The 21,095-nt window shown below is 44.1% G+C and overlaps 2 protein-coding genes across 2 annotated transcripts; one reads left to right on the forward strand and one right to left on the reverse strand.

Moving 5' to 3' along the window:
- The first annotated feature begins 2,287 nt into the window (after positions 1-2,287).
- LOC121435594 (patr class I histocompatibility antigen, A-2 alpha chain-like) lies at positions 2,288-3,907 on the forward strand. The gene is made up of 3 exons (XM_041635047.1): positions 2,288-2,522; positions 3,415-3,696; positions 3,816-3,907. Exons 1-3 carry the CDS (start codon positions 2,288-2,290, stop codon positions 3,905-3,907), a joined length of 609 nt encoding a protein of 202 aa, XP_041490981.1.
- Positions 3,908-15,694: 11,787 nt separating this feature from the next.
- On the reverse strand, positions 15,695-17,441 carry LOC121435699 (putative uncharacterized protein ZNRD1-AS1). The gene is made up of 3 exons (XM_041635160.1): positions 17,335-17,441; positions 17,201-17,276; positions 15,695-16,565 (listed from the first exon to the last, which is right to left on the reverse strand). The coding sequence occupies exons 1-3, from the start codon at positions 17,439-17,441 to the stop codon at positions 15,807-15,809; spliced, it is 942 nt and encodes a 313-aa protein (XP_041491094.1). The 3' UTR covers positions 15,695-15,806.
- Positions 17,442-21,095: the final 3,654 nt, after the last annotated feature.

Below are 21,095 nucleotides of genomic sequence, written 5' to 3' on the forward strand. Positions count from 1 at the left end.
GTCTTATTATTTGTTTTGATTTTCTTCTGTTTTAGAAGGAGAACATGATGTTAAGTGTTTAGTGAAGTGGAGAGGATCTAGGAGTCTGGGGGGAGGAAAACATGATCAAAATATGTTGTATGAAAAGTCAGGTCTGGTGTCTTATTCCTTTAATCCCTGTGCTAGCGAGACAGACACAGGAGGAACTGTATGAGCTAGAGACCAGCCTGTCTACATACACAGTCAGAAATACATAGAGAGACCCTGTCTCAACTCCCCCCTACAAATATATACATATAATGAAAAATTAATAAAAATGAAAACAAATGACAAAAACAAGGACTGGCTTAGTGGGATATGGGGAAATATCTTACATCTATCATTTACTGTTTGTTCATTCTTGTTGTAATTTATGTTCTTTGTCTCTTCAAAGAACTCTTGTCTTTTGATTCCTTGTCTGAGTTTTCTGTACTCATCCATCAGCTTGAATTTTAGTGTGTGAGATTTCTTCTTTAAAAAAATATATTTATTCAATTTGTGAGCATGTGTGATTGCATGTTTCTGTGAGTGTATGTGTGTGTGTGCGTGTGTGCACGACTGTGTGTGTCCCTGTGCACATGATACGATACCTGTATGGCAGTCAAAGGACCATTTGGAGGATCAATTCTCTCCTTTCACTTTTTTAGAAATCGAGATTGAACTCATTTTTTTTCCAGGCTTGATGTAGAAGGAGCTGCGGCCTGGCTCCCAGTTAGCTTTACCTGAAATAACAACACACAAATTGTATTCTTTTAATTACTGCTTGGCCCATTAGCTCTAGCCTCTTACTGGCTAACTCTCACATCTTGATTAATCCATTTTTTAAAAATATTTATTTTTACTTATTATGTATACAATATTCTGTCTGTGTGTTTGCCTGCAGGCCAGAAGAGGGCACCAGACCTCATTACAGATGGTTGTGAGCCACCATGTGGTTGCTGGGAATTGAACTCAGAACCTTTGGAAAAGCAGGCAATGCTCTTAACCACTGAGCCATCTCTCCAGCCCCGATTAATCCATTTCTATTAATGAGTGTAGCACCACGAGGTAGTGGCTTACCAGGAAGGATCTTAGCCTGCATCCATCTTGGAGAGGAGAGCTATAGTGTCTGCCCATTGCCTTCTTCCAGCATTCTGTTCAGTCTACTCTGCCTATCTAATTTTCTGTCCTATCAAAGGACAAGACAGTTTCTATTAACCAATGAAAGTAACACATAGACAGATGACTCTCCTACATCACGGTGGTGGTGGTACATGCCTTTAATCCCAGCAGTAGAGAGGAATATAAAATGGAATATAAGAGGGGAGGCGATAGGTCTCAGACTCAGTCTCATTCTGAGGATTTGTGGAGGCAGGCTTGCTATTTTGGTCTGAGACAGAGGTAAGAGTCAGTGGTTGGTTGCTTTGCTTTTCTGATCTTCACGCTGGATCCCAATATATGTTTCTGGGTTTTTATTATTATACCACATATGGGGGCTCTTCTTATTCAAACCATCACATGGTCAATATTTTACTTTTTTACTATGTAAATGTAACCTACACAAAATCTTGCTGAGAATCTATTTTGCAAAGCCATATAGAGATCCTAAATCTAAAACACAGAATTTCTGCCTGTCGCAGCTCCTAGATAGGACCCAGGGAGACACTGATAAACAGCACTAGGTACAGGAGGATGGAAGTAGCAGTAAGGTCCCTGACCTCAGGTTTTAACTTTCAGAGTGGGGAAGCCAAGAGTTGGGAATTTCCATCAGCCCTGCTTTTCATTTCCCCAGTTCACTTCCTTGGTCAGCTGCCTGGTTCTTGTGCCTTAAACAAGTATTCTTTCTCCCATTGTATGCTTCTGGATAAAGCCAATCAGAGTCACTGCGGTCTCTTCCCACATACTCAAAGTGCTCTAAAATCCACAGAGAGGACCGAGGGCTCACTTTCTCCAGGCCTTTGAAATACCAAGAATGGGAACCCCAGCTCCCCAAGGCTTCCTCCTGCTGCTCTTGGTTGCACTGACTCCAACTCTGGCCCAAACCGGTGAGTACAGGAAATGGCCTCTGATGGGAGGAGTGCTAGGAAGCCCAGAGTGAGCAGAGGAGTGCAGCACCAGGGAAACATGGTCCTCCCTGCTCTGGTGTCTGGTGATCCCTGCCACTAGGGCCTCCACGCTCATGCCTTGTTCGCCTCCCTGCACGTGCTACCCCGGAAAAGGAAGGAGAATTGGATTCTTAAAGTTAACGTTGTCCCCAGGGTCACACTCACTAAGCTATCTTGACTTCGCCATGTCCAGACCTGGCCTGGAGCCCCGGTACATCTTCATTGGCTACGTGGATGACAAGCAGTTTGTGCACTTCGACAGCGATGCGCAGAGTCAGAGATTGGAGCCAAGAGGTCCGTTAGTGGAGAAGTTATCGCCAGAGTATTGGGAGCAATGGACACCAACAGTCAAGATCCGCAAACATTTTGCCCCAGTTCTCCTACAGGCCACTATCAAAGAATACAACCTGAGCCAGGACGGTGAGTTACTCTAAGTCGAAGTTCACGGCCCATCCAAGTCCCCATGCTCGCTCTAGTTTCTCGGTGTCCCCGGGACCTAGATTTAGCCTTGCGGTTTCAGGACCAACGGAGATCCTCCACTAGGGAATTGAGGACTGTGACTTTGTGGTTCAGTTTAGACCCAAATCCTATTGCGGGTCGGGGCAAGGGGGGCAGAGCTAACTGCAGGGGCGGGGCCAGGCCGGATCGGCCCCTTCTCGAGGGTACAGTCGGCACGCCTTTGAGGGCCAGGATTTCATTTCTCTGACCGACGACCTGAAAACATGGAGAGTGGCTGACTCAGCGCCTCAGATCACCGGGCAAACCTGGAAGAAGACTGTTCAGGCAGAGTCCCGTGGGACTTCCCTTGAGGTGGAGTGTGTAGGGCTCCTCCTCGGCTTCCTGGAGATGGGCAAGGAGATACTGTTGCGCATAGGTACGATGGGGTCTAAGGGGCAATGGAACACTACCCTTGGACTGACTTGGGCTCAAGTCTCCCAAGAAAGGAGGAAAATGGGATCAGCTGGGATATTGCCTCTCTTTGTCTTTGGGATGGGGAAGTGCTTCCCAAAGGGGAAGAGGATTTCCAGTGTCTTTGGACCCTGAGTCTGGTGATGTTGAATCTCTCTGCCCCCACCCAGTCAGGATTCCAAGTCCATTTTTGTCAGTGAAAGACCAGGAGTCTCCTGGGCAGGTGTAATCTCATTCTAGAATTTGCCAAGGAATAAATTTCCAGATGCTGAATCTGGGCTACTCTGTTGGTACTCCTCTTCCATGCCAGTTCTCCTATGCAATGCCAGATGGTCACGTGAGTACAAGAACATTATTTTAGTAAAAACACAAAATGCATGAACTTTCCAAATCTTCCTCTCAGATCCACCAAAGGCAAATGTGATTCGTCACCCCAGACCTGAAGGGGATGTCGCCCTGAGGTGCTGGGCTCTGGGTTTCTATCCTTCGGAGATCACCCTGACCTGGCAAAGAGATGGGGAGGATCAGACCCAGGACATGGAGTTGGTGGAGACCAGACCAGCAGGGGACGGAACCTTCCAGAAGTGGGCAGCTGTAGCTGTGGTGGTGCCTTCTGGGGAGGAGCAGAGATACACATGCCACGTGGTCCATAAGGGACTGCCCAAGCCTCTCATTCTGAAATGGGGTAAGGAGGAGAATAGGCATAGAATCTGTTGCCAGAGAAACTAGAATCAAGTCTGAATACCTGAACAGGGTCAGGGCTGAAAGCTGACATCAGGCCTTCATTCTTCCTTCTTTTCCTAGAGACACCTCAGCCCACCATCCCCATTGTGGGAATCACTGCTGGTCTGATTCTTCTTGGGGTGTGGTCACTGGAGCTGTGGCTGCCACTGTGATGAGGAAGAAGAGGAGCAGAGGTAGGGAAGGGGTTGCTTTCTGAGAGTTTTTGTCTTGCTGGGAAATTCCAATCCCTCGCAAAAATGTGCCTATTTCATATTTTGTTAATATGAGGCACATATGAGGCACACATGTACATGTATGCTTACCCACTCTGGGATCATGTGTATTAACACTAGCTTTTTGGTTTCATTTTGTTGTTGGTTTTGGTTTTTGCTTTTTTTGTTTGTTTGTTTGTTTGAGACAGGTTTCTCTGTAGCTTTGGTGCCTGTCCTGGAACTTGCTTTGTAAACCAGGCTGGCCTTGAACTCTCCCGAGTGCTGGGATTAAAGGCATGCACCACCATGGCCCAGCCAACACTAGCTTTTTGTAAAGCATTTGTGAGAAGAAAGAACAGAAATTTCATATTGAGAATTTTTGGGGATTCTTATCAGCTAAGAATCAGAGGGATGCCAGCTAATCGGACAGCTTCATGAGTGCATTTGGTCCTCTTCCTGCCCACACATCTCTTCTTGCTTGCTGATCCTACTATACACTTGTAGCCAGACTTAGAAATTTGCCTGATGTCTAGTCATCAGAGGTTTCCTAGGACCTCATAATACTGTGTACTCTTGGCCATGTTTCTCATGTATGAAAAATTATATATTTATGTGCAGATAATTTTTCCAGAAATTGACTTTCCTTATTCTACTTTCACCCTTTGGCCACATATCCAAGCACTTGACTCTCTACTGAGAGTCTAGCAGGGAGGCAAAGCCCAAGCCTCTCCTTCACTTCCCCACATTCCTGCAGTTGGGAATAACATGGGTCCCCAGCTCCACAACCTGGAGGACCTGCCGGACCTTAACTCAGCAAAAGGTGACAAGGAAAACCTCAAGCTGCAGAGAATACATTTTGGCACGGATGCCATTGTCACAGTTTCCAGGAGCAGCAGGGACAGTTTTCCAAGTTACAGTGACCAGCACTGGGGCACCAGTGGTGTGATCAGGGGCACCTGGGTCCCGGGGAATTTGTGCAGATCCTAGTGTTGACAGGACTGAGGATTCCATTTCTAGCATGATGTCTCAAGCTTAGTTTTTTGGCTTTTCCCAAAACCAAGAAGCCCCAATTTCAAATATAAAAATGTCTATGTTTAAGTAAGAATATGGATTCCATTATTTCTGGCAAGAAGAAACCAGGTTGGGGAATTTTCAGATAACAACCACCCAGAGACTTTTGTTGTATGACTTGCTTACTAAATCTTCCATCTGAGACTACACCCCAGGGTGAGAACAATTTATCAGCATAAAAGCTCAGGATTGACAGCATGTCAAACTACACTTTCTTAAAGTTCTTAAAACGCCCATCTAAGACCCTTCTCCACCTTGTGTGCTGCTCTGACCACTGACATCAATAACCACAAATATTGTTCCAAAATACCCAGGTCTATTCCCAGACCCATAATTTAGATTGTGAACCATGGAGCCCAGATCTCTCTTTTTTTTTTTTTTCTTTTCACACAGGGTCTCGCACTGCATCCCAGGCAGGCTTTGAACTCACTGTGTAGCTGTGATGGCTAACCGTTGTCAACTTCACTGGGTTTAGAATCTCATAGGAAATGCATCCAGAACATACTGTGAAGGGTTTCCAAACGGGATGCACTGAAGAAGGAAAACTTACCCTGAATTTGGTTGGTACCATCCATAGCCAGACTGAATAAAACAGGAAAATTGAGAAAGTCGGATGAGAGCCAGTTTTCTACCTGATTCCCCATCAGTGGAGATGTGAGAAGTCCCAGTCAATGTCCCTAATGCCATGAGCTCTATCATACTCCTATGTCAAGGGGGTCTGTACTTCAGTTACAAACCAAAATAATCTCTTCAGGTGCTTCTGTCCGGCCTTTGCCACAACAGTGAGAAAAGTAGCAATGCAGAAACCCAGGCTGGCCTCCAGGTTCCAGCAATGTGGGGATTATAGATTTGGACTCTCACACCTGGCTCCAGATCATTTATGTAACAAGATATAATGGATACACAGCCTAGTAGTTCCTTGTCTACATCAGTCTTTCCAAGTGATCTGAACAGCAGCAGCTTCTGTCCCAAGTCTAGAATTTCAGCTCTATGTCAGACTTCCTGAATTTTGTTGCGATATCTAGAGGACTCCTGTGCACAGCAACGTCTGGGGATTCCTGGTCTATAGGCCTTAAGACATATGGCTTTTTCATGTATATGGAAGTGTTTCCCCCAGTGTTTTCTTCTAGCAGTTTCAGAATTTTGTTACATTAAATCCTTGGCCTGTTTTGAATTTAAAAAACAAAACAAAACAGGGTAATAGCAATGCAGTGTTATTTTTCTTTTTCTTTTTTGCAGTGTTATTTTTCTACTATTTACTGAAGAAGTTTGTTTTTCCAATGTATTTTTGATACCATTGTTGAAAATCAAGTACCTAGCCAGGTGGTGGTGGCGCATGCCTTTAATTCCAGCACTCGTGAGGCAGAGGCAGGTGGATCTCTGTGAGTTTGAGACCAGCCTGGTCTACAAGAGCTAGTTCCAGGACAGGCTCCAAAACCACAGAGAAACCCTGTCTCGAAAAACCAAAAAAAAAAAAAAAAAAAAAGAAAGAAAGAAAGAAAGAAAGAAAATAAAATCAAGTACCTATAAGCAGGGATTATTTCTGCATCCTCTACTTTTTTTATTGGCCAATATGCCTGTTTCTGTGCCTGTACCATGGTGATTTTGTTAATTTGAGATAGGTACTGTAATTCTTCCAGCATTGTTCTTTCTCCCGATAATTACTTTGGCAATTCAAGGTCTTTTCTCCTTACATATGAGTTTTAGCATCATTTTCTCTCATTCTTTGAAAAATGTCATTGAGATTTTTGTGGGACTTAACATTGAATTTCTAGATTGCTTTCAAATTAAAGTCATATTCAGAATATTAATTCTGTATATTCACGAACATCTTCTAGTATATATCTGTGTGTTCACAAAGGGTCTTCCAGTGCCTTCCTACATTTTTTTCTTAATTGTTTCCTGTTTGCTTGTTTCTTTGGTTATGTAGAAGACTTTGGCCCCAAAGTTTGGGCTACCAGAGTACTAGATTAGAGATGAGCCACCATGTCCAGGCTTCTTTGGTACTTACGGTTTTACTTATAGATGTCTTTAACCTCTTTATTTAGGCTTATTCCTAGGTATTTGGTGCTTTCTCATAGCAACTATGAATGAGATTGCTTTCCCAATCTTTCTCACTCTGTTCCCTGTTACTTTGCTGAAAGTATTTTATGTAATTTCAAATATAAGAACATGTCATCTATAAATAAAGATCATTTGATGTCTTCCTTTACTGGTGTCCTGGTCGTCTCTCTTACTACCCTGGCTAAGATTTCAGGAACTGCCTTGAATAAGAGCAGAGAGAATAAACCAGGCGTGGTGCATGTCTGTAATCCAACACTTGGGAGGCAGAGGCAGGCAGATCTCTGAGAGTTCAGGTCAGCCTAGTCTACGCAGTGAGTTCTAGGCCAACCAGGGCTATAGAGAACTTATCTAAGAAAAAAGGGGGGGTGGTAGAGAGAATAAACAGTCTTTATCTCATTCTGATTTTCAGGAGATGTTTTCAGTCTCCATTCCCACTTAGTATAATGTTTGCTGTGTTTGGTTTATATACAGCACTTGTTATGTTGAGATACATTCCTTCTATCCCTAGTTTCTCTGTGGCTTTGGAGCCTGTCCTGGAACTAGCTCTGTAGACCAGGCTGGTCTCGAACTCAAGAGATCCTCCTGCATCTGCCTCCCAAGTGCTGGGATTAAAGGCGCGCACCACCATCGCCCGGCCCTAGTTTCTTCAGGGCTTAAATTTACCTAAAGGATGTTGAATTTTGTCAAAGGCCTTTACTGTATCTATTGAGATGATCCTATAACTTTTTTTTTTCCCTGATTTTTGAGACGGAGTTTTTGTTGTCTGTCCTGGAACTAGCTCTTGTAGACCAAGCTGGCCTTGAACTCGCAGAGATCCGCCTGCTTCTGCCTCCGAGTGCTGGGATTAAAGGCGTGCACCACCACTGCTGGGCCCTAGAACTTATTTCTTCAGTGCATCTATTGAGACGATCCTGTGGTGTGGGAGAATGGTCTGTATTCTGTCAATTATATTTTAAATAAACGCTGATTGTCCAGTAGTCAGGCAGGAAGTATAGGCAGAACAACCAGACAGGAAGTAGAGGTGAGTCAATGAGAAAAGGAAAATTCTGGAAAGGAGGAAAGCCCATTTCTCTGCAGTCCTGACCCTAACACAGAAGAAGTAAGATATGACTGCCTCGCTGAATAAGGTACCGAGGCACGTGGCTAACATAGAAAGAATAATGTCTAATATAAGTTATAAGAGTTAATAAGAAGCCCTAGCTAATGGGCCGATCCATTTATAGCTAATGTAGACCTCTGTGTGATTTCTTCAGGACTTAATGATTGTGGGAATCGGGTAGGACAGAAAACTCAGTCAACAATCCTGTAACTTCCTTCTTTACCGCATCTATTGAGATGATCCTGTAACTTCCTTCTTTACAACTATTATTTGCCATATTACATTTGTTGACTGGCCTAGGCTGTGGTTACTTGATGTTTTGAGATGTGTGGAGGAAATTACTTTGTTCTTTGTATCATGGCAAGGAAGTCTTTGCCTTCCCCCATGTGACTGGGGTATAAAAGAACTTTAAATAATATATTTGAGGTGGATCAGGGAACATACAGAGCAGTTGGGCTAACCCTGACAATGGGTTTTTTTAAATTAACATACTACTTAATGGTACTCTGATATTGTTACTATCTAATATAATGTCCCCCTTTCATTTGTAAATTTAATTAATTTGAGGGTTTTTTCCACTGTTTTTGAGACAGAGTTTCACTATATATCCCAAGCTGGCTTGGAACTTACTATGTAGCCCAAGCTAGCCTTGAACTTCCAACAATTCCCTTGCCTCCACCTCCTGAGTACGTAGGTTTAATCATCATGCCCGGATTTACTCACTATGGGTTTATAACCACAATGGAATGGGAACAGTACAAGCACTAGGAGCAGGTTTGTTATGTGAATGAACAACAAGCATGTCCTGGAGAAAGCCCTACACATGAGCTAGAAACATAAGGATAGAATTGTTATTGCTCCTTTTTTTTTCTTAAAGCATAACTCTAAAAAAAGAGGAATAAAAATTATCAGTGGTGTAAATTATGTAAACAGGACAGGTCATTAGTTTTTAGCATATTCAGTTATAGTCCTATATATCTTCGGGGATTAATTTAAAAATATGAATGAATAAAACTTCATTTCCATGAAGTAATTGTAAACAGTATCACTTATAAATACATCCTTGGGGGCAAAAACTATCAAGTCTAGTTATCAACTGCTGTAAATCATAGGTGGGCAGTTGTCACCAGGGGTGCGGCAAAGGGCCGTGAGAGCAAGCACATGAGGGCTCCACATGGAAACGGATTCTCCGCTTTGCAGCCTGACCAGGTACAGGGTTTTCCCATGAAGCCCACTGGCTCCTGGCTCCAGATCACACTGTCTAAGCACTGGAAGTATAGGCATTTGCCACCCTACCAAGCTTAAAGACAATGTTTCATGTTTTCTGATCTGAGATCCAAGGCTAGGGCTTTCCTCTAGAACTTCATAACCCTGCATCCTCTTTGGTTCATTTCTTCCCATAGTAGGAAAATGGTGTCCTTACCACTCAGACCATTTCTCCAGAAATTGATTCTCAGCATTCCATGTCCACTCCTGAGCCATATGTCCAGAATTTTCGGTTTTCACTCTCTTCCCACATTAGAGCAGTGGGGGCTCAACTTTCTTCTTCTTCTTTTTTTGTGGCAGGGTCGGGGGGCACAGGGTTTCTCCGTAGCTTTGGACTTTGTCCTGGAACTCACGCTGTAGACCAGGCTGGCCTTGAACTCACAGAGATCTGCCTGTCTCTGCTGTTCTCAATCTTCTTAATGCTGTGACCCTTTAAGACACTTCTGGGTACTTATGTGGGTGTTTCTGCATGTGGTTGGACTCAGCTGGAGACTGATAGGAGCAGTGTCTCAGTTCCTAAGACCATCAGAAAAAAGTGTTTTCCATGGTCTTAGGTTATCCCCAAAGGGGTCATGACCCACAGATTGAGAAACCGTGCAGTAGAGACTAGAAATGAGGCCAAGTTTCTCATCACTTTCCCAAGCATTCCTGCAGCTGGGCATGGCCACATGTTGGACCTTGCTTCAACACCTGGTGGTAAGGAAAAGCTGGAATTGCATAGAATGCATTTGACATTGCCACACTGAGTTTCATGGGGCAGCATAGAAGCTGTCTCAACCACAGTGACCTGTAGTAATAAGAGCGGTAGGGCTTCGTCCCAGCACCCCAGCCGCCTGCTAGCTTATGCCTGGAAATAATTACACGGAAACTGTATACTTTTAAACACTACTTGGCCCATTAGCTCTAGCCCTTACTGGCTAATTCTGATATCCCGATCAACCCATCTCTAATAAACTGTAGCACCAGTCTTACCGGGAAAGATTCAGCATGTCTGACCTGGCAGCTTGCTTCATCGCGTGCGTCTGCCCTGGAGAGCAGAGCACGGCCTCTCTGAGGCATCTGCTCCCGAGAGGAGAGCTGTCGAGTCTGAGCTCACTTCCTCTTCCTCCCAGCATTCTGTTCTGTTTACTCCACCCACCTGTGTTCTAACCTATGAGGGCCAGCCAAGCAGTTTCTTTATTTTTTTAACCAATGACCTTCCTCCATCAGTGACCAGCTGCAGAGTGGTCAGTGACTCCTGCGCCCCGTGAATCCTGCATGGGATCTGATGCTGATGCGTTTGTGGGTTCTGTTCATAACTGTGATATCTTTTTTTTTTTTTTTTTGGTTTTTCGAGACAGGGTTTCTCTGTGGTTTTGGAGCCTGTCCTGGAACTAGCTCTTGTAGACCAGGCTGGTCTCGAACTCACAGAGATCCGCCTGCCTCTGCCTCCTGAGTGCTGGGGTTAAAGGCGTGCGCCACCACCGCCCGGCATAACTGTGATATCTTAAGCTACAATTTCACATATAAAATCCCTTTATATATAAGTAAGAATTTGGATTCTAATATTTGTATGCAAAGCAAGAAACCATTTTAGGAAATTTCAGGTAGCAAGCATTCACAGACATTTGCTATATGAATTGTTGTCTCTTAAACTCTATCTATCCATGGGGAAACAAAATACATCTCTTAATATAACATTTCAGGACTGATGACACATGTCCTCTTCCCTTTTACTTCTTGAAAAAAATTAATTCTCATTTGAAGCTCATCTCTATCATGTTTGATGTTCTGATCAGTAATATCAGTGGCCTCAGCTCAAATCTTGTCCATATTTTTTCTAAGACCCACCATTTAGATGCTAACTTTTTTTTGTTTTGTTTTGTTTTGGTTTTGGTTTTTCAAGGCCGGGTTTCAATGTGTAGCCCTGGCTGTCTGGGAACTCATTCTGTAGACCAGGCTGTCTTGTACTCAAATCTTCCTGCCTCAGAGTCGTGCACTACCACATAGGGGGGCTCCTTAACAAGCAGGAAATCAACCCCTAAGGAATGCTGCCCAGCAGGGAACAAATCTTCCTTTTCTAAAGGAAATTTACATTAGAAAAGGCCTCATTCTTATCAGCGAAGAGGGCACTTGCTTCAATCTGCATAACAAGTTTTTATTCATTTACCACACTTTCCCTGATCTTCTTCCTGTTATCCAAGGCCTCTCCTCCTGCTCACTCAGTTCACTCTGCCTCCTGAGTGCTGGGATGAAAAACCTGCGCCACCAAAGCCCAGCGGTTGCTAAACATTTTTAAAGCAAGGTTTCACACTGTCAGACAGGCTGGTTTGGAACTCACGAATGTAGCTGTGATGGCTACTCTTCACTGAAAACTTGAGCAGATTTAGAGTCTCCTAGAAGATGCATCCCCAAGAATGTCCTTGAGGGTGTTTCCAAGAGAGAATTAACTGAACTTGGGTTTCACCAGTCCAAGCTCTGGGGTGCAGACTGACTCAGAGAGGAGGAGGAGAAAGCCAGAGGAGTGCCAGCATTCCCTACTCTCGCGGAGCTCCAGCCACATGCCCCTGCAGTCATGAACCCACCAGGCCTTCCTCACTGTGATGGACTCGGCTCTCCTAAATCACGAGTCAAAATAAATTCCTCTTCCCTCAAGTTGTTTCTGTCAGGTCTTTAGTCGGAAAGATGGGAAAAGTTAATACTGACCTTGAACTCTAGGAAATTGTCCTGCCTCTTCCAGGATTACAAGTGTGAATGACCACACTGGCCCTGGTAATCCCTTAGGCAATAGGCAACAAGGTGTGAGGCTGATACATATAGCCTAGAGGTCCCTGGTCTACATTCTTGACCATGGTATATGATTTCTAGAAATATATATTAAACTTGTTTATAGTTATTTTTGCATCCATATTCACCAGATAATTGAGAATTGAGGCATAATTTTTAGAGTTGTTATGCAGTATGGTTAGCTTCATAAAATGAGTTTGGTAATGTTTCATTTCTATTTTATGGAATAATTTGAGGAGCATTAGCTTTGTAGAACATTATTTTAAGATGTGTTACATTTGTTTATAATGTAGAACATTTGTGTAATGATGCAAAGATATGTTGCATTCTTTTATGTTACATTTGTTTCATTCTGTAAAGCTGTGTTACTTTGTCAGCCTAAGAAACCTGATGGGTCTAATAAAGAGCTGAATGGCCAATAGCTAGGCAGGAGAGGAATAGGTGGGGCTGGCAGGTAGAGAGAACAAATAGAAGGAAAAATCTAGGCTAGAGAGAAGAGGGAGGAGCAAGAAAAGGAAAAGGAGAGGAGGATACGGGGGGGGGGGGGGGGGGGGGGGGGGGGGGGGGGGGGGGCTAGCCACCTAGCACACAATCAGCCATGGAGTAAGAAGGAAAGAAAAATACCTAGAATAAAGAAAGGTAAACCACCCAGAGGCAAAATGGAATTAAAGAGAAATGGGCTAATTTAAATTAGAAAAGCTGGCTAGAAACAAGCCACGCTAAAGCCAGGCATTCATAAGTAAGAATAAGTCTCTGGTTCTCTACTCAGCAACTATGAATTGCTACCTTCTCAACTTTTTGGTATCAAGAAAATAAACTAGTGAGCTGTTTCAGCCGGGGAAGGCATTTCCTGCCAAGATTGGAAACTTAAATTCAATCTCTGGGACTCACATGGTGAAAAGAGTAAACTGTCTTACACAAGCTGTTCTCTGGCATACACACAGACATAGACACACACTCACAAAATAAATAAGATCAATAATAAAGAAAATAAATCTGCAGGGCCAAGGAGATGGCTCAGTGGTTAAGAGTACTGGTTCCTATTCCAGAGGACCCAAGTTCAATTCCCAGCACCTGTATGGTGGCTCACAACTGTAACTCCAGTTCCAGGGCATCTGATGTTCTCCTCTGACTTCCTTGGATACCAAGTATGTCCATGGTGCACAGACACATATGCAGACAAAACACCCATATGCAAAAAATAAATTTATTTAAAAAAATTAAGCCAGGTAAGATGACACATACCTTTAATCCCAGCCCTCTGGAGGCAGAGGCAGGCAAATCTCTTGTGAGTTCAAGTCCACCCTGCTCTACATAGTGATTTTCAGGACAGTCAGGGTTACATAACAGAAAGACCCTGTCTCAAAAAAAAAAAAATATATATACTGAATGGGGGAAATAATCTGCTGCATTCACCTTGGTGAATAAATTCTCCCCATATTAAAACCTTGCTTCATGGCTTTCAATGAGCTCTGAAGACTTTGTCTGAAAGGCTGGGTTATCTCTAGAGTAATCTATGCTAAGGGAAGGTGCTGCTCCAGTTGGTGGTAGGAAATGATGAAATATGAATGCCTACTATATTCCCTTTTCTAATCTCCTTTTTTCCTTTTCCTCCCTCACTTAGACAGGGGTCCTTCTTTTTTACAGTACCTGTATATACCTTATTATAACCCTCGCCACATTACCTGGCTGCAGAGTGAGTCGCAACCATGAGTTCTTCCCTATTCAATGCCAAGGACGACTTCTTCAGGGTTGTGTGAAGTTTCTGCTGAATTAATGACTTTATTGTTGTTTTATGTATACGGGGTGTTTTGCTTGCATGTATGTCTGTATGAGGGTGTCAGATCCCCTGGTACTGGAATTACAGATAGTTGTTAGCTGCTATGTGGGAATTGAACCCAGGTTCTCTGGAAGAGCAGCCAGTGTTCTTAACCAGCCCTTCTGCTGAATTAGGACATTCCATTCTGGAGGGAGGTTCATTAAGACTCACGAAACAGCCAACTGCTGGATCCCAGGAAGTTCCCCGGGTCTTGACAACCAGAGAGAGACTTCTGACCTGTCTGATACCTGCACGTCCTGCAGAGGGCTCCAGGGTTGCAGCTTTCACAAGTCATCACCCACACTATGGGAGGCGTTTGTAGTGATGCAGAGCTGTCTGAACATCCAGGTTCACAGAAGTCACTGCAAGAACTAACTTGCTTGCCATGCTGGACTTATGTGGAATTGTTGCTTTGGTCTGTCATTGGTGCCTCATCTGGGGTAAGGAGACATTTATCCATGTCTCCCCAGGGAAAGTCTTCTACAACATTCACTCATCTCCAGTAATAAACACAATGCCTAGCACATAGGAAGAGTCGCAAAACTAAACTTTTCATACAAATAAATTATATGTTCTAAGTCAGAACTTCAGGGACTAGTTAGAATTTCTCCAGTAAAAGCACCAAAGTACCCACCAAAGTGTAAGAACTGTAGTAACATTATTGAGTTAACTTTGAAAGTTGGAAGCAGGAAGAACCAGAGATCCTGGCAGATGAGAAAACCTTATTCACTACAATTGCACAACTAGGTCTTCCCAGCTGGGGGAGCTAACATGTCTCACAATGCTCATAATCCTCCATAAATCTGATGAGAAGTTGTTCTTACTTTAAAAACAAGAAAATAATGTTTAAAAGGATAAGCTGGACTGGCAAAAATGACTCAGTGAGGGCTGGAGAGATGGCTCAGTGGTTAAGAGCATTGCCTGCTCTTCCAAAGGTCCTGAGTTCAATTCCCAGCAACCACATGGTGGCTCACAACCATCTGTAATGAGATCTGGTGCCCTCTTCTGGCCTGCAGGCACATACGCAGACAGGATATTGTATACATAATAAATAAATAAATAAATATTTTTTAAAAATGACTCAGTGAGTAAAGGTTCTTGCTGCCATGCCTGATAACCTAGGTTCAATTTCTAGATCCCGCATGATGGAAGAGCACCAACTCTTGCAAGTTGTCCTCTGACCTCCACACTGACCCATGGTGGTACACACACAAACACACATGCACATATACCACAATAGATAAATATAATCCAAAATTTGTTGAAAGGACAATTTGAACAAATACAAAGAAATCTGAAATATCGATGCAAACTTTCAAGCCCAGGCTGTCTGATCACTATGTATGTATGTAATAGAAATACCACCATTCATCAACTTATGCAGACTACCAGAACACAAAAAAATAGGTTCATATAAGAATCAAGGTTTCAGCCGGGCGGTGGTGGCGCATGCCTTTAATCCCAGCACTCGGGAGGCAGAGGCAGGCAGATCTCTGTGAGTTGGAGACCAGCCTGGTCTACAGAGCTAGTTCCAGGACAGGCTCCAAAGCTACAGAGAAACCCTGTCTCGAAAAACCAAAAAAAAAAAGAATCAAGGTTTCAGCCCAGCAATGGTGGCACACACCTTTAATCCCAGCATTTGGGAAGCAGAGGCAGACAGATCTCTTGAGTTCAAGGTCAGTAGGATCTACAGAGTGAGTTCCAGGACAGCCAGAGAAACCCTGTCTGGGAAAAAAGCAAAAAAGAAACAGTTACATCACCAAAGCTCTGAAATTTTACTGATCCTTTAATTTTCCTATTTGAGTTCTCAAAAAGGGTGGCACAGCCAGGAATCTCCTTCCATACGGTTTTATAATTGTGCTCACTTCCTCTTCGTCCTGAGATTTTTCCATAAGAATATCCACTTTAATCCGACTTGTACTGGACGGCTGGAAAAGTGGGTACGCAACAACCCTTTCAAACTCCTTTATCTCTTTCTTCCCTCGACCGCGCCTCTCAGGTAGTGGAATCTCGCTCTGGCTTTTTCTCAAGATTCTTTCTTTGAGTCTTTGCTCGAGAAGTTCCCGCCCTCGAATCATGCGTTCTTGATGATCTTTAATTTGGTGCAGCTCTCTCTCGTTCACCTGCCTTCTTCTCTGTGCTTTCGGGATGCTCTGCTTTTCTGGCACAATCTTGGGGAGTATGGTTTCACTGAGGAGTCGGGTCTGCCTCCGGGCTTTGTTCTTAAATTCTCTGGCCTGGCCTGCTCTGAGAATGTGCCTTTCTATCTGTTTCTTCTCTCTCTCGGGCACAAAATAATGCAGTTTGCGTCCCTCTGTGCTTGGTGGTGTTTCCTCTTCCACTTTCGTCCTTGTCTCCCCGCCGGTGTCTTCTTTTTTCATCATCTCCACTGTTCTTTTATTATAGTAAGACTCGGCTTTGGCCAGCCAGTAGTCAAGAGAACGAGCTTGCTCCCTGCAGAGCGCTCTGCTCTCCTCTCGGCATTTCCGGGTCACCAAGTGTCTCGCTGCTGTAGTGTGCACACCACCAAGACTCTGTCAAAGTGAGGGTCAGAGTTTTATAATTTTCCCTTCAAACACATTTAAAAGCACTTTGCCCTCCTCAATACTATCAAGGAAGGAGTCTTGGTACATGTCTTAATCCCGTAACCCTGAAATCATAAGCAGATGGATACACACACACACACACACACACACACACACACACAGAGTTTACATACTTCAGAGTAACGATTCAAATTTTAAGCCCCATGCTCCTAGGCAAGTCTGGTTGTTTTGAAACTACCCAGTACCCATCACCAATAAATTACTAGGTTTTAAAATCCAGACTCCAGCCAGGCGGTGGTGGCGCACGCCTTTAACCCCAGCACTCGGGAGGCAGAGGCAGGCGGATCTCTGGGAGTTAGAGGCCAGCCTGGTCTACAAGAGCTAGTTCCAGGACAGGCTCCAAAACCCAGAGAAACCCTGTCTAGAAAAACCAAAAATAAATAAATTAATTAATTAAAAAATAAAATAAAATCCAGACTCTGGACGTTGGTGTTGGGACAATTTCCAGGAGCGAAAGCCGCGCTAGAGGAGTTCCACCTCAAAGTCTCGCCTGTGCAGAGGATTTTAAACCCCAGGCTCCTTTTCTGGGTAACTCCAAACTGTACAGTCTACAATTTATTTACCAGGAGCCTCTTCTCCAGTGGAGACTGTTGACCTTCTGCAATCCTAGGGTCTTTGGATGCTTTTGCCCAAGCCAATCTGGAAGATAAGAAAACCAAAGGTAGATTGGAATGTGGGAGATGCCACATTTGCTCACCCATCCTTCTTCCCGGTCAAAGAACTCAAATATCTGGCCAACAGCAAAGGCCATTTCTCCACTGAGAAACCACTGAATTTCCCATGGTGCAAAATGATGAAGGTCATTCTTTTCATGTGAACTAAAACCACACCTCTCCTGTGGACTCAGTGTGAACCACTCAGAATCTTGTACTTGGGACTGAAAGAGAGGAGGAACAGGCTCTTTGGTGAGGGGTGGCCTGAGGACTCCCAAACCAGACTGTTCAGTCTCAAGGCCTCTTTTGTCCTCCGAGGTAACTCTAGGCTCTCGTTTTGTCAGCTCACTGTCTCTCTGCACTTTATCCAACCAGGCCCTTTGTGCCTCTATCAGCACATACAGCATCTTTGCTCTGTTTTGTTCTGAGATTCTATTCTTGTTTGGTCTGTCCCTCTGTCAAACTCCTTCACCCTAAATCTGTTTTGAGACTATTCCTGTTGAGACCCTGCAGGCAGAGCTTTGTGGCCCTCTGTGTTTGTTTATCAAGCTGACAGCACCACAAGTGAAGGCCACTAAGGTTTTATGAGTCATTCCTACTCAAACCTGAGTTTACTGTGAGGTCACATTCAGGCCACTGAAGCTGACTAACACACAGCATGGGATCCTCAAACTACAGTCAAAAGCAAAGGCTTTGAGGACTGACAGGAAAAAACCTGAGCCATAATTCTATTTCCTCAACATATGCTGCAGGGCAAGCCAACTACAGTTTCCTTATTTATAAAGTGCAGATGTAAGACAAGAACTACCTCTCAGGGTCACAAAGAACAAGCGTGGTTCAGTGTAAAGAGAGTACATTCCCAGTAAATGTCAGCTACCTGCCTGTTACAGGTGAGCCCCTTGGTCTCTAGGAGTCTTCCTAGTATACCTCATCAGAGATTCTCCTTCCTCTGCAGTTTCATTTTACACCTTAAAAATCCATCACAATTGGGGGCTGGAGAGATGGCTCCGTGATTAGGAGCACTGGTAGCTCTTCCAGAGGACCTAGGTTCAAGTTTCAACACCCACATGGCAACTCATAACCATCTGTAACTCCAGTTATAGGAGACCAGACACCCTGCTCTGACCTTCATGGGCACCAGGCATGCAATGTGGTATACATACACACACGCAGGCAAAACTCTCAAAACAAAAATATTTGTAAAAGCTGATCACTATATTATGGTATCTATGGTCATATATAACATTTTGATATTGAAATTTAGAAGTATATAAATTATAAGGCAAAACCATAAGCAGTTGTTTATAATATGGAAGAGGCTCTAAAATCTAATATTTTGTTCCACTGACTTCTTATATATTCCTTTAAGAAAAGATTTACTTATTTCTATTTTTTTGTTTGCTTTTTATTTTTCGAGACAGGGTTTCTCTGTGTGGACTTGGCTGACCTGGAACTCTCTGTAGATCAGGCTGGCCTCAAATTCACAGAGATTCGCCTGCTTCTACCTCCCAAGTGCTGGGATAAAAGGTGTGCGCCACCGCTGCCGGTCTTTATTTCTATTTTTAATGTGTACTGCTGCTTTGCCTACATGTGTCGATGTACCACATGCATGTAGTGCACTCAGAAACCAGAAGAGGGCATCAGATTCTCTGGAATTGGAGTTACAGTTGTTAGCTGCCAAGGGTTACTACTAGGCCATCTCTCCAACCCTTCTTAGACATTCTTACTTGCTCATAGTTAGAGACTGAAAAAATTACCATCCTAGAACTTGACATGGAGGTTTCGTGCCTGTAATCACACTTAGGAGGCTGAGACAAGAGGAGTACTATGAGATCTAAGTCAGCTTCACTATGAGACTGCCTCCAAAAAATAATGACCACCTCACTTGCATTTCTTCTTTATAAAATATTTATTTTTACTTTATAATATGAACGTTTGTGCACCACTTGCATGCTGTGTGTCTGTGGAGGCCCATAGAGGGCACTGGATCCCCGGGAACTGGAGTTATAGATGGCTGTGAGTACCCATGTGATGTGGATGCTGGGAAGTAAACCAGGGTCCTGGGAAGGCAGCAACTTCTTCAGCCTCATACTTTCATTTCTTGCACAAGGCATCCAGTGGAGTACTATGATTGTTAAGTCTCAAAATTAGGACTGTTTAGTATCACACAGTAGCTAAGCACTCCCTCATAGCTGTCATAATTTAACTCAGTAGTAAAGGGCTTACCCACCAAGGCCCTGGGGTCCACCCCAACAGGCACGCACGCACACACACACCATATTTATTTTAGAAACAGACGCTTATTACATGTGGAGGCTGGCTTAGACCTTGCTCTGCAGCCCAAGGTGGCCTCAAACTCACAACCCTCCTGACCCAGCTTCCCTAGTGCTTGAACCACTAGAGCATGTACCTGTTATATCCCTGTAGACTTTATGTCCCTGGCTCAAGCACCTACGAGTGTACTTTTTCTGCATCCTAACTATTCATCTGTATTAAAAGAGAGAACACAGACTTCAACTATGCAATCCCAGTCTCAGCTCCAAACCTGGCACGGTGCTCAGTACTTATTGGATAGACAGAGCTTTTGCTGGGAAAGGAAAATTGTGCCTTACGCTGTTTGTGTTCCTTTACTGCACCAAAGGCAACAGTCAAACCAAGTGGCTGTCTGACGAATGTCAAACTTTAAAGGGAAAGTGGGATTAATTTTAATTTCTACTTTGAAAGAAGACACGGGGGTGAAATTTAAAATGCCCTACTCTCATGGGGCTCGGCAACTGAGCTTTGTTAGACAAGCAAAATATCACCCAATTTCACTCCTAAGTAAAATGACAGGGTCTAAATAAAATGATGTCCTTTCGACATCTTGCTGAGGGTTTTTGACTCCTTCCCCATGGCTTTATCGCACACTAACTGCATGTACAGAAAAACAAATGAGAGTTTCTCCTAAGGAAAGAGTAGAGCTTGTGTCCTATAATAGTGCCGGGGGGGGGGGGGGGGCGCCTTTAATCCCAGTACTTGGGAAAGCAGGTGGTGAGTTCAAGGCCAGCGTGGTCCATAAAGCGAATTCCAAGACAGTCAAGGCCTGGCTACACAGACAGGATACACAGAGAAACACTGTCTGGAAACGAAACAAAACAAAAAGACCAGCTTTAGCATGGCAATCAGGTTGGTTGCTGGAGGACTGGGAACACCGTTTTCAAGCCGATCCTTCTTCGGCGCACTGGTTTATTCCTTACTTTATAGCCTTTAGGTGAATGAAATACCTACCCCATTGTTCACTTAGCGGATAGCAAGTATTTAAACACGAGTGAATGGGAACTTAGGGGAGTGGAAGTGGTCGGCCAGTGAAAGCCAAACCTAATCCCTAGTAAATCAAAAGAGGCGCTTTTGATTAATGCTAGCCTCCGTCATCTGACAAGAACCCAAGGAGAGAAGAGCCCTAACCTCATTCGTTCCACCACTTCCAAATCCCTAAAACATCCTTCTCGAATGTCGCCCTCACCATTCATCCCCTGCTCGGTTCGCAGCCGATTCACTCAAGTGCTCAGGGCAGCAACCGGTAGGGGGAGGCAAAAGGAAGCACGAGGATGCTTCTTAGCTTTGCTTCTCGCCACTGAGCAGCCGCCAAAGGCGGAAAACGTCTCGGGAACCGGCAGGAGCTGTAGTCCTCTTAACCCGAGGGTTAATCAGTTGCTCTGGAAAAACCAGTCCAGTTTCGGGGGGGGGGGGGCGCCGCCGCCCCCTTCCCCCTGCTAAGTGTAGGATTCCCTACGGAAGAACAGTCCAGGATTTGTGCGCAGAAGGA

Source organism: Microtus oregoni, unplaced genomic scaffold (assembly GCF_018167655.1).
Source record: "Microtus oregoni isolate MIOR12 unplaced genomic scaffold, Mior012 000046F_ref0000063, whole genome shotgun sequence".
Taxonomy (NCBI): domain Eukaryota; kingdom Metazoa; phylum Chordata; class Mammalia; order Rodentia; family Cricetidae; genus Microtus; species Microtus oregoni.

What these genes read in the sequence shown, in the direction of transcription:
- LOC121435699 (XM_041635160.1), bottom strand. Translation starts at nt 17,441, where the DNA reads ATGACCTTCATCATTTTGCACCATGGGAAATTCAGTGGTTTCTCAGTG. An exon ending in TTGACCGGGAAGAAGGATGG is followed by an intron (nt 17,277 to 17,334) that starts GTGAGCAAATGT and finishes CTTATCTTCCAG; the next exon opens with ATTGGCTTGGGCAAAAGCAT. An exon ending in CACTGGAGAAGAGGCTCCTG is followed by an intron (nt 16,566 to 17,200) that starts GTAAATAAATTG and finishes TCACTTTGACAG; the next exon opens with AGTCTTGGTGGTGTGCACAC.
- LOC121435594 (XM_041635047.1), top strand. Translation starts at nt 2,288, where the DNA reads ATGTCCAGACCTGGCCTGGAGCCCCGGTACATCTTCATTGGCTACGTG. An exon ending in ATACAACCTGAGCCAGGACG is followed by an intron (nt 2,523 to 3,414) that starts GTGAGTTACTCT and finishes TCTTCCTCTCAG; the next exon opens with ATCCACCAAAGGCAAATGTG. An exon ending in GCCTCTCATTCTGAAATGGG is followed by an intron (nt 3,697 to 3,815) that starts GTAAGGAGGAGA and finishes TTCTTTTCCTAG; the next exon opens with AGACACCTCAGCCCACCATC.